This window comes from Conger conger, chromosome 15 (assembly GCF_963514075.1).
Source record: "Conger conger chromosome 15, fConCon1.1, whole genome shotgun sequence".
Classification (NCBI taxonomy): Eukaryota; Metazoa; Chordata; class Actinopteri; order Anguilliformes; family Congridae; genus Conger; species Conger conger.
The window spans coordinates 7,791,691-7,806,182 of record NC_083774.1 but is presented as its reverse complement, the minus strand read 5'-3'; the positions used below and the strand labels follow the sequence as shown (position 1 = coordinate 7,806,182).

The following is a 14,492-nucleotide window of genomic DNA, read 5'->3' as shown; positions in this document are numbered from 1 at the left end:
TCACCATCCAACAGGTCAATTAGTAGACTCGAATTTGTGAAAATGCGGACACCTGGCTACCAAAACAAACCATTTGGAACAATTCAAAGGCAAAGCAAATTTGCATTGTGTTGAACGTTTCAGAAAAAAAAAAAAATTGAAATTGAATTTAAACGTGTTCAACTCATTTATTAATTGTACCTTATACTACCAAATGATTTATCCTCAGTCTTTTATTTGTTACCTCTTCTTATGTATTTGTTTGCAAGTTGGTGCAGTCAGCGAAGCACAATATGAACATGGTCATTTTATTCTTCATGAGATTGCAAAGCTATTTCTGGAATAATGTGGTTTAAGGTAAAGCTGAAACGCACCAAATTAAGAAAGATTAACAGCTCATTAAAATTCTTCGATGGCAATTGTGGACAGTTGGAACGAAAACCAGCTTACAGAGGGGTACTCCAGGACCGAGTTTGGGAACCACTGGTGAAGAGGAACACCCATCTGTGTTTATGGCAACATGGAAAGCTGTAGCTGAAGCTGTAATATTAATTGCCCCTGAAATTATCTGACATTTAAAAAAAGTCCTCTGCTCTTGGAATGTCATGGTTGCCGATAATAAATGAAGACAATAACACCTCTCTCTCTCCCTCTCTCTCTCACTCTCCCTCCCTCTCTCTCTCTCTCCCTCTCTCTCTCTCTCTCTCTCTCCCTCTCTCTCTCTCTCTCTCTCTCTCTCTCTCTATCTCTCATACACACACATACAGAGCCTGAAAGAGTGAGGCCTGTGGTTTCAAGCAGAGGCACCAATGATACCATTGAGGTGACATGGACCTCTCCATCTGGCAATGTAGAACAATACATGGTCAACTTGATCAGTGATTATGGAGACAACCAAACAAAGGTTCTTAACTCCAGCTTTGAGTCACACTCATTCATTGGACTGACAGCTGGGAGAAACTACACAGTCGTAGTGACCACAATCAGTGGACCCTTTGCTGAAGAATCAGAGCCTGTTTCCAATGCAACCTGTGAGTATGTCCATCAGCTCGAGGAGATTCAGAGCTCTCCAGTATAGCAGTGTGGGCCAGCCTATAGCCTAATGGTTAAGGTCTGTGACAGGAACCTAGAAGGTTGATGGTGTGAGCCCCACACTAAGATCTGTATAGCTGTTGGGCCTTTGAGCAAGGCCCTTAACCCAACATCGGTCCATTTGCCCTTGCTTATTCTAATCAACAGTAAGTCGCTTTGGATAAAGGCATCAGCTAAGTAATGGTAATAATGAACAAATAATAATAGAAGTGAGATTTGAGACAGTGCTATGTATATGACTGGAATTGTCCTGATTTAGAATCCCAGGAACCTTTAATAGAGAGCTATAGTAGCTATAAAGATGAATGCATTATGTAGCTAATATGTCCATCTGTTTAAATGGATTACATGTTGGCACAGTGTAAGGGTTTGCAGTAATAGCATGAATGACACAGAAATTACTCAAATTAGTCTGCAAAGGGCTGTATTCATCGATGACAAACTCACAAATCACTGTCTGTGGGTTCTCTTGGGGTTGTTAATTTACAGTATTTTCTAGAAAGGGATTAGATGTTATTGTTTTCTTTCCACAAAGCTTTAATTCTGCTCCTGTTTGTCTCATGTTTGTCATCATTACAGATCCCAATCCACCTGGAGCTATTCTTGTAGAAGAGCAGACCACTGATTTCATTACTATAAGTTGGGGTTTGCCCCAAGACATGGACTTGGGCCAGTACAGTTTCATCATAGTCTATCAAACTAATGAAACCCAGACCGCAAACAATATGACGACATTGAAGAACTTGACATCAGGGACTCTGTACAGCATCTCTGTGGTAACCGTAGGGCCAATGGGCTACCAGAGCACTCCAGTGACGGCAGAAATCTCCACCAGTGAGTACCCCACACAGGGACTCAGCATGAGCTACATCACCCTCATTACCATAGTCACTGTCAATCACCTACAGATGTTATTATTCACCATCCAACAGGTCAATTAGTAGACTCGAATTTGTGAAAATGCGGACACCTGGCTACCAAAACAAACCATTTGGAACAATTCAAAGGCAAAGCAAATTTGCATTGTGTTGAACGTTTAAGGAAAAAAAAAAATTTGAAATTGAATTTATCCACAGTCTTTTATTTGTTACCTCTTCTTATGTATTTGTTTGCAAGACGGTGCAGTCAGCGAAGCACAATATGAACATGGCCATTTTATTCTTCATGAGATTGCAAAGCTATTTCTTGAAGACTGTGGTTTAAGGTAGAGCTGAAACGCACCAAATTAAGAAAGATTAACAGCTCATTAAAATTCTTTGATGGCAATTGTGGACAGTTGGAACGAAAACCAGCTTACAGAGGGGTACTCCAGGACCGAGTTTGGGAACCACTGGTGAAGAGGAACACCCATCTGTGTTTATGGCAACATGGAAAGCTGTAGCTGAAGCTGTAATATTAATTGCCCCTGAAATTATCTGACATTTACAAAAAGTCCTCTGTTCTTGGAATGTCATGGTTGCCGATAATAAATGAAGACAATAACACGTCTCTCTCTCTCTCCCTCCCTCTCTCTCTCTCTCTCCCTCTCTCTCTCTCTCTCTATCTCTCATACACACATACAGAGCCTGAAAGAGCGAGGCCTGTGGTTTCAAGCAGAGGCACCAATGATACCATTGAGGTGACATGGACCTCTCCATCTGGCAATGTAGAACAATACATGGTCAACTTGATCAGTGATTATGGAGACAACCAAACAAAGGTTCTTAACTCCAGCTTTGAGTCACACTCATTCATTGGACTGACAGCTGGGAGAAACTACACAGTCGTAGTGACCACAATCAGTGGACCCTTTGCTGAAGAATCAGAGCCTGTTTCCAATGCAACCTGTGAGTATGTCCATCAGCTCGAGGAGATTCAGAGCTCTCCAGTATAGCAGTGTGGGCCAGCCTATAGCCTAATGGTTAAGGACTGTGACAGGAACCTAGATGGTTGATGGTGTGAGCCCCACACTAAGATCTGTATAGCTGTTGGGCCCTTGAGCAAGGCCCTTAACCCAACATCGGTCCATTTTCCCTTGCTTATTCTAATCAACAGTAAGTCGCTTTGGATAAAGGCATCAGCTAAGTAATGGTAATAATGAACAAATAATAATAGAAGTGAGATTTGAGACAGTGCTATGTATATGACTGGAATTGTCCTGATTTAAAATCCCAGGAACCTTTAATAGAGAGCTATAGTAGCTATAAAGATGAATGCATTATGTAGCTAATATGTCCATCTGTTTAAATGGATTACATGTTGGCACAGTGTAAGGGTTTGCAGTAACTTACTCAAAATTACTCAAATTAGTCTGCAAAGGGCTGTATTCATCGATGACAAACTCACAAATCACTGTCTGTGGGTTCTCTTGGGGTTGTTAATTTACAGTATTTTCTAGAAATGGATTAGATGTTATTGTTTTCTTTCCACAAAGCTTTAATTCTGCTCCTGTTTGTCTCATGTTTGTCATCATTACAGATCCCAATCCACCTGGAGCTATTCTTGTAGAAGAGCAGACCACTGATTTCATTACTATAAGTTGGGGTTGGCCCCAAGACATGGACTTGGGCCAGTACAGTTTCATCATAGTCTATCAAACTAATGAAACCGAGACCGCAAACAATATGACGACATTGAAGAACTTGACATCAGGGACTCTGTACAGCATCTCTGTGGTAACCGTAGGGCCAATGGGCTACCAGAGCACTCCAGTGACGGCAGATATCTCCACCAGTGAGTACCCCACACAGGGACTCAGCATGAGCTACATCACCCTCATTACCATAGTCACTGTCAATCACCTACAGATGTTATTATTCACCATCCAACAGGTCAATTAGTAGACTCGAATTTGTGAAAATGTGGACACCTGGCTACCAAAACAAACCATTTGGAACAATTCAAAGGCAATGCAAATTTACATTGTGTTGAACGTTTCAGAAAAAAAAAAAAATTGAAATAGAAATTAAACGTGTTCAACTCATTTATTAATTGTACCTTATACTACCAAATGATTTATCCTCAGTCTTTTATTTGTTACCTCTTCTTATGTATTTGTTTGCAAGATGGTGCAGTCAGCGAAGCACAATATGAACATGGTCATTTTATTCTTCATGACATTGCAAAGCTATTTCTGGAAGAATGTGGTTTAAGGTAGAGCTGAAACGCACCAAATTAAGAAAGATTAACAGCTCATTAAAATTCTTTGATGGCAATTGTGGACAGTTGGAACAAAATCTAGCTTACAGAGGGGTACTCCAGGACCGAGTTTGGGAACGACTGGTGAAGAGGAACACCCATCTGTGTTTATGGCAACATGGAAAGCTGTAGCTGAAGCTGTAATATTAATTGCCCCTGAAATTATCTGACATTTAAAAAAAGTCCTCTGTTCTTGGAATGTCATGGTTGCCGATAATAAATGAAGACAATAACACGTCTCTCTCTCTCTCCCTCCCTCTCTCTCTCTCTCTCCCTCTCTCTCTCTCTCCCTCTCTCTCTCTCTCTCTCTCTCTATCTCTCATACACACATATACAGAGCCTGAAAGAGTGAGGCCTGTGGTTTCAAGCAGAGGCACCAATGATACCATTGAGGTGACATGGACCTCTCCATCTGGCAATGTAGAACAATACATGGTCAACTTGATCAGTGATTATGGAGACAACCAAACAAAGGTTCTTAACTCCAGCTTTGAGTCACACTCATTCATTGGACTGACAGCTGGTAGAAACTACACAGTCGTAGTGACCACAATCAGTGGACCCTTTGCTGAAGAATCAGAGCCTGTTTCCAATGCAACCTGTGAGTATGTCCATCAGCTCGAGGAGATTCAGAGCTCTCCAGTATAGCAGTGTGGGCCAGCCTATAGCCTAATGGTTAAGGTCTGTGACAGGAACCTAGAAGGTTGATGGTGTGAGCCCCACACTAAGATCTGTATAGCTGTTGGGCCCTTGAGCAAGGCCCTTAACCCAACATCGGTCCATTTGCCCTTGCTTATTCTAATCAACAGTAAGTCGCTTTGGATAAAGGCATCAGCTAAGTAATGGTAATAATGAACAAATAATAATAGAAGTGAGATTTGAGACAGTGCTATGTATATGACTGGAATTGTCCTGATTTAATATCCCAGGAACCTTTAATAGAGAGCTATAGTAGCTATAAAGATGAATGCATTATGTAGCTAATATGTCCATCTGTTTAAATGGATTACCTGTTGGCACAGTGTAAGGGTTTGCAGTAACTTACTCAAAATTACTCAAATTAGTCTGCAAAGGGCTGTATTCATCGATGACAAACTCACAAATCACTGTCTGTGGGTTCTCTTGGGGTTGTTAATTTACAGTATTTTCTAGAAATGGATTAGATGTTATTGTTTTCTTTCCACAAAGCTTTAATTCTGCTCCTGTTTGTCTCATGTTTGTCATCATTACAGATCCCAATCCACCTGGAGCTATTCTTGTAGAAGAGCAGACCACTGATTTCATTACTATAAGTTGGGGTTGGCCCCAAGACATGGACTTGGGCCAGTACAGTTTCATCATAGTCTATCAAACTAATAAAACCGAGACCGCAAACAATATGACGACATTGAAGAACTTGACATCAGGGACTCTGTACAGCATCTCTGTGGTAACCGTAGGGCCAATGGGCTACCAGAGCACTCCAGTGACGGCAGAAATCTCCACCAGTGAGTACCCCACACAGGGACTCAGCATGAGCTACATCACCCTCATTACCATAGTCACTGTCAATCACCTACAGATGTTATTATTCACCATCCAACAGGTCAATTAGTAGACTCGAATTTGTGAAAATGTGGACACCTGGCTACCAAAACAAACCATTTGGAACAATTCAAAGGCAAAGCAAATTTGCATTGTGTTGAACGTTTAAGGAAAAAAAAAAAAATTGAAATTGAATTTAAACGTGTTCAACTCATTTATTAATTGTACCTTATACTACCAAATAATTTATCCTCAGTCTTTTATTTGTTACCTCTTCTTATGTATTTGTTTGCAAGATGGTGCAGTCAGCGAAGCACAATATGAACATGGTCATTTTATTCTTCATGAGATTGCAAAGCTATTTCTGGAATAATGTGGTTTAAGGTAAAGCTGAAACGCACCAAATTAAGAAAGATTAACAGCTCATTAAAATTTTTTGATGGCAATTGTGGACAGTTGGAACGAAATCTAGCTTACAGAGGGGTACTCCAGAACCGAGTTTGGGAACCACTGGTGAAGAGGAACACCCATCTGTGTTTATGGCAACATGGAAAGCTGTAGCTGAAGCTGTAATATTAATTGCCCCTGAAATTATCTGACATTTAAAAAAAGTCCTCTGTTCTTGGAATGTCATGGTTGCCGATAATAAATGAAGACAATAACATGTCTCTCTCTCTCTCCCCCCCTCTCTCTCTCTCTCTCCCTCTCTCTCTCTCTCTCTATCTCTCATACACCCACATACAGAGCCTGAAAGAGTGAGGCCTGTGGTTTCAAGCAGAGGCACCAATGATACCATTGAGGTGACATGGACCTCTCCATCTGGCAATGTAGAACAATACATGGTCAACTTGATCAGTGATTATGGAGACAACCAAACAAAGGTTCTTAACTCCAGCTTTGAGTCACACTCATTCATTGGACTGACAGCTGGGAGAAACTACACAGTCGTAGTGACCACAATCAGTGGACCCTTTGCTGAAGAATCAGAGCCTGTTTCCAATGCAACCTGTGAGTATGTCCATCAGCTCGAGGAGATTCAGAGCTCTCCAGTATAGCAGTGTGGGCCAGCCTATAGCCTAATGGTTAAGGTCTGTGACAGGAACCTAGAAGGTTGATGGTGTGAGCCCCACACTAAGATCTGTATAGCTGTTGGGCCCTTGAGCAAGGCCCTTAACCCAACATCGGTCCATTTGCCCTTGCTTATTCTAATCAACAGTAAGTCGCTTTGGATAAAGGCATCAGCTAAGTAATGGTAATAATGAACAAATAATAATAGAAGTGAGATTTGAGACAGTGCTATGTATATGACTGGAATTGTCCTGATTTAAAATCCCAGGAACCTTTAATAGAGAGCTATAGTAGCTATAAAGATGAATGCATTATGTAGCTAATATGTCCATCTGTTTAAATGGATTACATGTTGGCACAGTGTAAGGGTTTGCAGTTATAGCATGAATGACACAGAAATGACTCAAATTAGTCTGCAAAGGGCTGTATTCATCGATGACAAACTCACAAATCACTGTCTGTGGGTTCTCTTGGGGTTGTTAATTTACAGTATTTTCTAGAAATGGATTAGATGTTATTGTTTTCTTTCCACAAAGCTTTAATTCTGCTCCTGTTTGTCTCATGTTTGTCATCATTACAGATCCCAATCCACCTGGAGCTATTCTTGTAGAAGAGCAGACCACTGATTTCATTACTATAAGTTGGGGTTGGCCCCAAGGCATGGACTTGGGCCAGTACAGTTTCATCATAGTCTATCAAACTAATGAAACCCAAACCGCAAACAATATGACGACATTGAAGAACTTGACATCAGGGACTCTGTACAGCATCTCTGTGGTAACCGTAGGGCCAATGGGCTACCAGAGCACTCCAGTGACGGCAGAAATCTCCACCAGTGAGTACCCCACACAGGGACTCAGCATGAGCTACATCACCCTCATTACCATAGTCACTGTCAATCACCTACAGATGTTATTATTCACCATCCAACAGGTCAATTAGTAGACTCGAATTTGTGAAAATGTGGACACCTGGCTACCAAAACAAACCATTTGGAACAATTCAAAGGCAAAGCAAATTAGCATTGTGTTGAACGTTTAAGGAAAAAAAAAAAAATTGAAATTGAATTTAAACGTGTTCAACTCATTTATTAATTGTACCTTATACTACCAAATAATTTATCCTCAGTCTTTTATTTGTTACCTCTTCTTATGTATTTGTTTGCAAGATGGTGCAGTCAGCGAAGCACAATATGAACATGGTCATTTTATTCTTCATGAGATTGCAAAGCTATTTCTGGAATAATGTGGTTTAAGGTAAAGCTGAAACGCACCAAATTAAGAAAGATTAACAGCTCATTAAAATTCTTCGATGGCAATTGTGGACAGTTGGAACGAAAACCATCTTACAGAGGGGTACTCCAGGACCGAGTTTGGGAACGACTGGTGAAGAGGAACACCCATCTGTGTTTATGGCAACATGGAAAGCTGTAGCTGAAGCTGTAATATTAATTGCCCCTGAAATTATCTGACCTTTAAAAAAAGTCCTCTGCTCTTGGAATGTCATGGTTGCCGATAATAAATGAAGCCAATAATACGTCTGACCTTAATGAGATAATTATCGGTGACCTGGTTTCTGGAATGTCATACTTCATCTCTGTGGCTGAGTTGGTCAGTTGGTCTGTTTCAGTTCAGGAGTCACCCAGACTTTCTCACAGCCATGACCAGTGAGTGTTTGTGTTCTCTTTGAAAAATTAAGTTGGACTTGGGTTGGAGTTGACTTCTCCACATTTACACACCCTAACAGACACCCAGCTTAGTCTTATTAATCAGCTGTCGATGCTGAAGCAGTTAGCATCTTTAGCATTTGCTTAAGCTAATTAGGTGCTGCAATGTAGTTTCAGTGTTATGGCACTGGGTGGGATCGTAATGCTGTGCGTTAAATTCCTAACTGGGGTGTTGCCACTGAGCTCTTGAGTAATGGACCTGACTTACTTGAGTAAAACAATCTGGCTGTGCAAATGGATTGTATGTTCAAAAGTAATATCTGGGCAAAAGCATCAGCTAAATGCTGCAGTATAGTGTGGAAAGCTCTTGGCTGTTACCTGACCTATTTCTGAATACGGCAATTGGTTTTGAATGGCCTGTCACCATTTGATTCTTGCTTCAATAGACTGGTTTAACAAAAAAGAAATGTCAAGCTGAACTTTGCTACTTCAGTCGTATCATGTGTGATTTCATTGCCGTCATCTCAGTCCAGTATATTTATATATATATATATATATATATGTATATATATATATATATATATATATATATATATATATATATATATATTTATATATATATATATATATATATATATATATTGCACCAAAAAAAACTTATATAAATATATATAATATATCTATATATATACATACAGTCAGGTCCATAAATATTGGGACATTGACACAATTCTCATCTTTTTGGCTCTATACACCACCACAATGGATTTTAAATGAAACAAACAAGATAATGAATAATTTGAGGGTATTTACATCCAAATCAGGTGAACAGTGTAGGAATTACCACAGTTTGTCTATGTGTCTCCCACTTTTTAAGGGACCAAAAATAATGGGACAAACTAACAATCATAAATCAAACTTTCACTTTTTAATACTTGGTTGCAAATCCTTTGCAGTCAAATACAGCCTGAAGTCTGGAACGCATAGACATCACCAGATGCTGGGTTTCATCCCTGGTGATACTCTGCCAGGCCTCTACTGCAACTGTCTTCAGTTCCTGCTTGTTCTTGGGGCATTTTCCCTTCAGTTTTGTCTTCAGCAAGTGAAATGCATGTTCAATCGGATTCAGGTCAGGTGATTGACTTGGCCATTACATTCCACTTCTTTGCCTTAAAAAACTCTTTGGTTGCTTTCGCAGTATGCTTCGGGTCATTGTCCATCTGCACTGTGAAGCGCCATCCAATGAGTTCTGAAGCATTTGGCTGAATATGAGCAGATAATATTGCCCAAAACACTTCAGAATTCACCCTGCTGCTTTTGTCAGCAGTCACATCATCAATAAATACAAGGGAACCAGTTCCATTGGCAGCCATACATGCCCACGCCATGACATTACCACCACCATGCTTCACTGATGAGGTGGTATGTTTTGGATCATGAGCAGTTCCTTTCCTTCTCCATACTCTTCTCTTCCCATCATTCTGGTACAAGTTGATCTTTGTCTCATCTGTCCATAGGATGTTGTTCCAGAACTGTAAAGGCTTCTTTAGATGTTGTTTGGCAAACTCTAATCTGGTCTTCCTGTTTTTGAGGCTCACCAATGGTTTACATCTTGTGGTGAACCCTCTGTATTCACTCTGGTGAAGTCTTCTCTTGATTGTTGACTTTGACTGTTTTGTTTGACTGTTTTCTGTGGTCTTCCGGGTCCTTTGGTGTTGCTGAGCTCACCGGTGCATTCTTTCTTTTTAAGAATGTTCCAAACAGTTGATTTGGCCACACCTAATGTTTTCTCTGATGGGTTTGTTTTGATTTTTCAGTCTAATGATGGCTTGCTTCACTGATAGTGACAGCTCTTTGAATCTCATATTGAGAGTTGACAGCAACAGATTCCAAATGCAAATAGCACACTTGAAATGAACTCTAGACCTTTTATCTGCCCCTTGTAAATGAGATAATGAGGGAATAACACACACCTGGCCATGGAACAGCTGAGCAGCCAATTGTCCCATTACTTTTGGTCCCTTAAAAAGTGGGAGGCACATATAGAAACTGTTGTAATTCTTACACAGTTCACCTGATTTGGATGTAAATACCTTCAAATTAAAGCTGAAAGTCTGCAGTTAAAGCATATCTTGTTCGTTTCATTTAAAATCCATTGTGGTGGTGTATAGAGCCAAAAAGATGAGAATTGTGTTGCTGTCCCAATATTTAAGGACCTGACTGTATATATATATATATATATATATTTTATTTTTTTTGGTGCCATGTTCATATTATGTCGTGCTATACTGCTATATAGTGGAATATGCAGTATGGGTATACAGTTATCGATGACATGATGTGAACTGCCAGTCAAGCTCCAACGTTGATGTCCTTTTCTCATTTCCATTCCAGGACCTGAGAGCGTTCGGGGTCTTAAAGTGTCCTCAACATCTGTAAACATGATCAACATAACATGGCAGGAGCCTGTCGGGTTGAAACCCGGGTACTCTTATCGTGCTACGATCCAGAGCAGCGCGTACCAACTCGGGGTCAGCATCACAGAGTTGCATTATGAATTCACCAGGCTGGTTCCAGGCAACCGCTACAATTTGGAGGTAACGTCCCAGACGTCTGATGGGACTGAAGGCTCTCCCATGAGCATCTCTGTCTGTACAGGTGAGTGCTGGCCTCCCACCCGGTCCAGACTCCGCACTGCTGCAATCAGGAGCGGATATGACAAGAGCACCAACTGTCCTGCGCTTTTTAGCTTGTCTTTTTGCGCAATCTTTCCTTGGATTTTCTGTTGATACCACTGCACTGGAGCGGCACGGATGGTGCAGTGGGTAGCACTGCTGCCTCACAGCAAGGAGGTCCTGGGTTCGAATCCCAGTCGGCCGGGGCCTCTCTGTGTGGAGTTTGCATGTTCTCCCCGTGCACGTGTGGGTTTCCTCTGGGTACTCCGCTTTCCTCCCACAGCCCAAAGACATGCAGGTTAGGCTGATTGGAGAGTCTAAATTGCCCAATGATATGAGTGTGTGAGTGAATGGTGTGTGTGTGCCCTGCATTGGACTGGCGACCTGTCCAGGGTGTATTCCTGCCTTTCGCCTAATGTATGCTGGGATAGGCTCCAGCCCCCCTGCGACCCTGTCCAGGATAAGCGGGTTAAGATAATGGATGGATGGATGGGCCACCGCACTGTATGTGTGTTGTCAGATATGCACGTTGCAACATGTTAATTGTCTGTTAGATTTTATGTCATATTTAGTATAGCATTTTTTAATCAAACCTGGGTCAAATATATAAATATTTTAGATTCAAATATTTTTTCTATGCTTTACTGAGCATGAGCGTGTTTTGGAGCCTGTGCTCCATGGTCCAATGCTTTATGGTCCCCTTGGTTGGCACAAATTGCACCAGGCAAGATCAATCAAGCACAGAAAAGTATTTGAAAACAATTTCTTATTTGACCCAGGTCTGATTGGGAGCCCTGCAATTCTGTAAGCAACATCTATGTGTGACTGGCTGCACTGTACACATTTCACATCGCGTGTGCGAATCAGCAAATCATTTGCCATTTACAAAAATAAATAAATAAATACTTTTCTGCAAGTTGCTCTGCCCTTGTCAAGTCGAGAGAATAGTTACAGAATGAGTAATTTCCTTCCTTCGTTTTTTTCTGTTTTAAAGACACGTCTCCCGTTAACTTCACCTGCGTCGGGCCGAACCGCACTGGCCCCCTGCTGAACCTGGCGTGGGACAGTCCCGAGGGCTCGAACGACGGGTTCTGGGTGACGTGGAGCGAGAACGGGAGTGCGACCCTTCCCGCCTGCACAGGCAGCTGTAGCCACAGCATCGAAGACCTCTCATACCACACCCCGTACAGTGTGCATGTGTGGACCCTGGGCTGTGGGAAAAGCAGCAGTGTCTCTGAAAATGTTTGTCAGACAGGCATCACAGGTACGTGCTTGTTGCCCCGATGGAAAGTTGCCGTTAGCTTTCCGTCATGGGAGAGAGGACAGTGCACAGTTCTCCTGCCGGAGACAGCCACTGCTTCTTATACGCAGTTCTTCTATGAAACACACCGCAGCAGCTAACCCTCCCATATGCCTGAGCAGTGCGAAGCTGATGACGCGCTGCTTCTATTGCAGGGGTGCACAACTCCGGTCCTGGAGGGCAGGTCTGCGAGCCGGTCTTTGTTCCAACCAAAGTGCCTTCATTCATTTTTCTGACTGCTCAAGAAATTATGCTGGTTCACTCCCGTACTTGAGCAGAGCGACATCTTTAGGACACACCTGCAGTCTGCAGCTGTAGCCGGTGCATATACAAATGTCTGCTCAAGACATTATTTTGCAAATTAAATTATTAAGAGCAGAAGTTGGCACAAAATCCTGAAGCGGGTCGGCCCTTGCTCTGAACCCCTGCTCTATTGGGTCGATGCTGACACGGACCGGGTCCAATCCGAGACCGTGGGTCTCGCACTGCTTCTACTTATTTGTTTATCAAATAATAATAAATAATAATTTGTAATTTAACTGACGCTTTTATCCAAAGCGACTTACAGTTGATTGGGCTAAGCAGGGGACAACCCCCACCCAGCCCATTTATTTTTTTCCCTTTTATTGTGAAATTCATGAAATTAGTGGGCGGCACGGATGGTGCAGTGGGTAGCACTGCCGCCTCACAGCAAGGAGGTCCCGGGTTTGAATCCCCGTTGGCCGGGGCCTCTCTGTGCGGAGTTTGCATGTTCTCCCCGTGTCTGCGTGGGTTTCCTCCCACAGTCCAAAGACATGCAGGTTAGGCCGATTGGAGAGTCTAAATTGCCCGTAGGCAATGTGTGTGAGTGAATGGTGCGTGTGCCCTGCGATGGACTGGCGACCTGTCCAGGGTGTATTCCTGCCTTTCGCCCAATGTATGCTGGGATAGGCTCCAGCCCCCTGCAACCCTGATCAGGATAAGCGGGTTCAGATAATGGATGGATGGATGAAATTAGTGTGTGTGCGTGTGTGTGCGTGTGTGTGTGTGTGTGTGTGTGTGTGATCAGTACAATTTTCAACTGCTCCCTGTACCTCTAAGATAAGGACCAACGCCTATTTGAAAAATAAAAAAAACTTCTATGTCAACATTTTGACTCCCCAAACATTTTTGCATTTCTTGTTTTTAAAGCTCCACCTGAACTAAACCCAGACATAAATGTCGTTGTGGAAAAGCAGCATGATGGGTTTACTCTGAAATTCGACTCGAGTGTACTCAATGGAAAAAACGGACCAATTACGGCTTATGGCATACTACTGACATCCAATTTGAATGGTGAGAATTTCTGTTTCGGTGTTTGCACATTTTGTTTTAGTTTTTCTGGAAAATAAAAAGTTGAGTTACATTCTATTCTATTTTATATTTTTATTTCAACTACAGGGTTTTCTGAAAAAAACAACAGCGGTTTGCGAAAATACCTTGATAAAACCTATAATGACTGGACCGGAGATAATAGTGTCCCGTATCTGGCAACCGCACGTGAAATTGACACAGGCCAAAATCGAAATGAGGAATCTGAGCTTGTGGTTGAAGTGGGGTCTGGTTCGGACTGGAATGGATACCACAACGGACCGCTAAAGCCCGTGACAACTTACAGGTGTGAGCAGTATCCAATGGGCAGTTTTTCCACTTTTTCCTACTTTTTACTGTGCTTCTCCTTGTTTTATTGCTTTTTTTTACTGCTTTGTGTTTTCATTTTGTACCTTACTCTTTTATGTTTCTGGAACCCACTTTATGCTCTATGGTTGCTATATGAAGTAATTCTTTATATTATTCAGAGTAAAACAGCATTGATTGATTGTATCAGAAAGCATTTAGCTGCCCTGAGACTGAACAATCTACCTCAACTTTTAAGGTGGACGTGTCTTTTAAACATGTTCTTTTTTTTTTTTTTTACTTGTGCAGTAGTACTACATGTTTGTGCACTGTGGAATGTGTTGTCACTCCCAGAGAAGCAAAAAGCGTGTGATTC

General features: G+C 41.8%; 1 protein-coding gene across 1 annotated transcript in view; it reads left to right on the top strand.

Moving 5' to 3' along the window:
• The window catches only part of LOC133111891 (receptor-type tyrosine-protein phosphatase eta-like), a 30,836-nt gene that overhangs the window by 6,995 nt on the left and 9,349 nt on the right, over positions 1 to 14,492 (top strand). The window contains exons 9-20 of the mRNA XM_061222529.1: positions 747 to 1,010; positions 1,651 to 1,905; positions 2,634 to 2,897; positions 3,529 to 3,783; positions 4,673 to 4,849; positions 5,481 to 5,735; positions 6,517 to 6,780; positions 7,421 to 7,675; positions 10,901 to 11,164; positions 12,176 to 12,445; positions 13,652 to 13,795; positions 13,901 to 14,117. Of these exons, the coding sequence (XP_061078513.1) occupies positions 747 to 1,010; positions 1,651 to 1,905; positions 2,634 to 2,897; positions 3,529 to 3,783; positions 4,673 to 4,849; positions 5,481 to 5,735; positions 6,517 to 6,780; positions 7,421 to 7,675; positions 10,901 to 11,164; positions 12,176 to 12,445; positions 13,652 to 13,795; positions 13,901 to 14,117 (2,884 nt within the window). The remainder of the gene's footprint in view (positions 1 to 746; positions 1,011 to 1,650; positions 1,906 to 2,633; positions 2,898 to 3,528; positions 3,784 to 4,672; positions 4,850 to 5,480; positions 5,736 to 6,516; positions 6,781 to 7,420; positions 7,676 to 10,900; positions 11,165 to 12,175; positions 12,446 to 13,651; positions 13,796 to 13,900; positions 14,118 to 14,492) is intronic.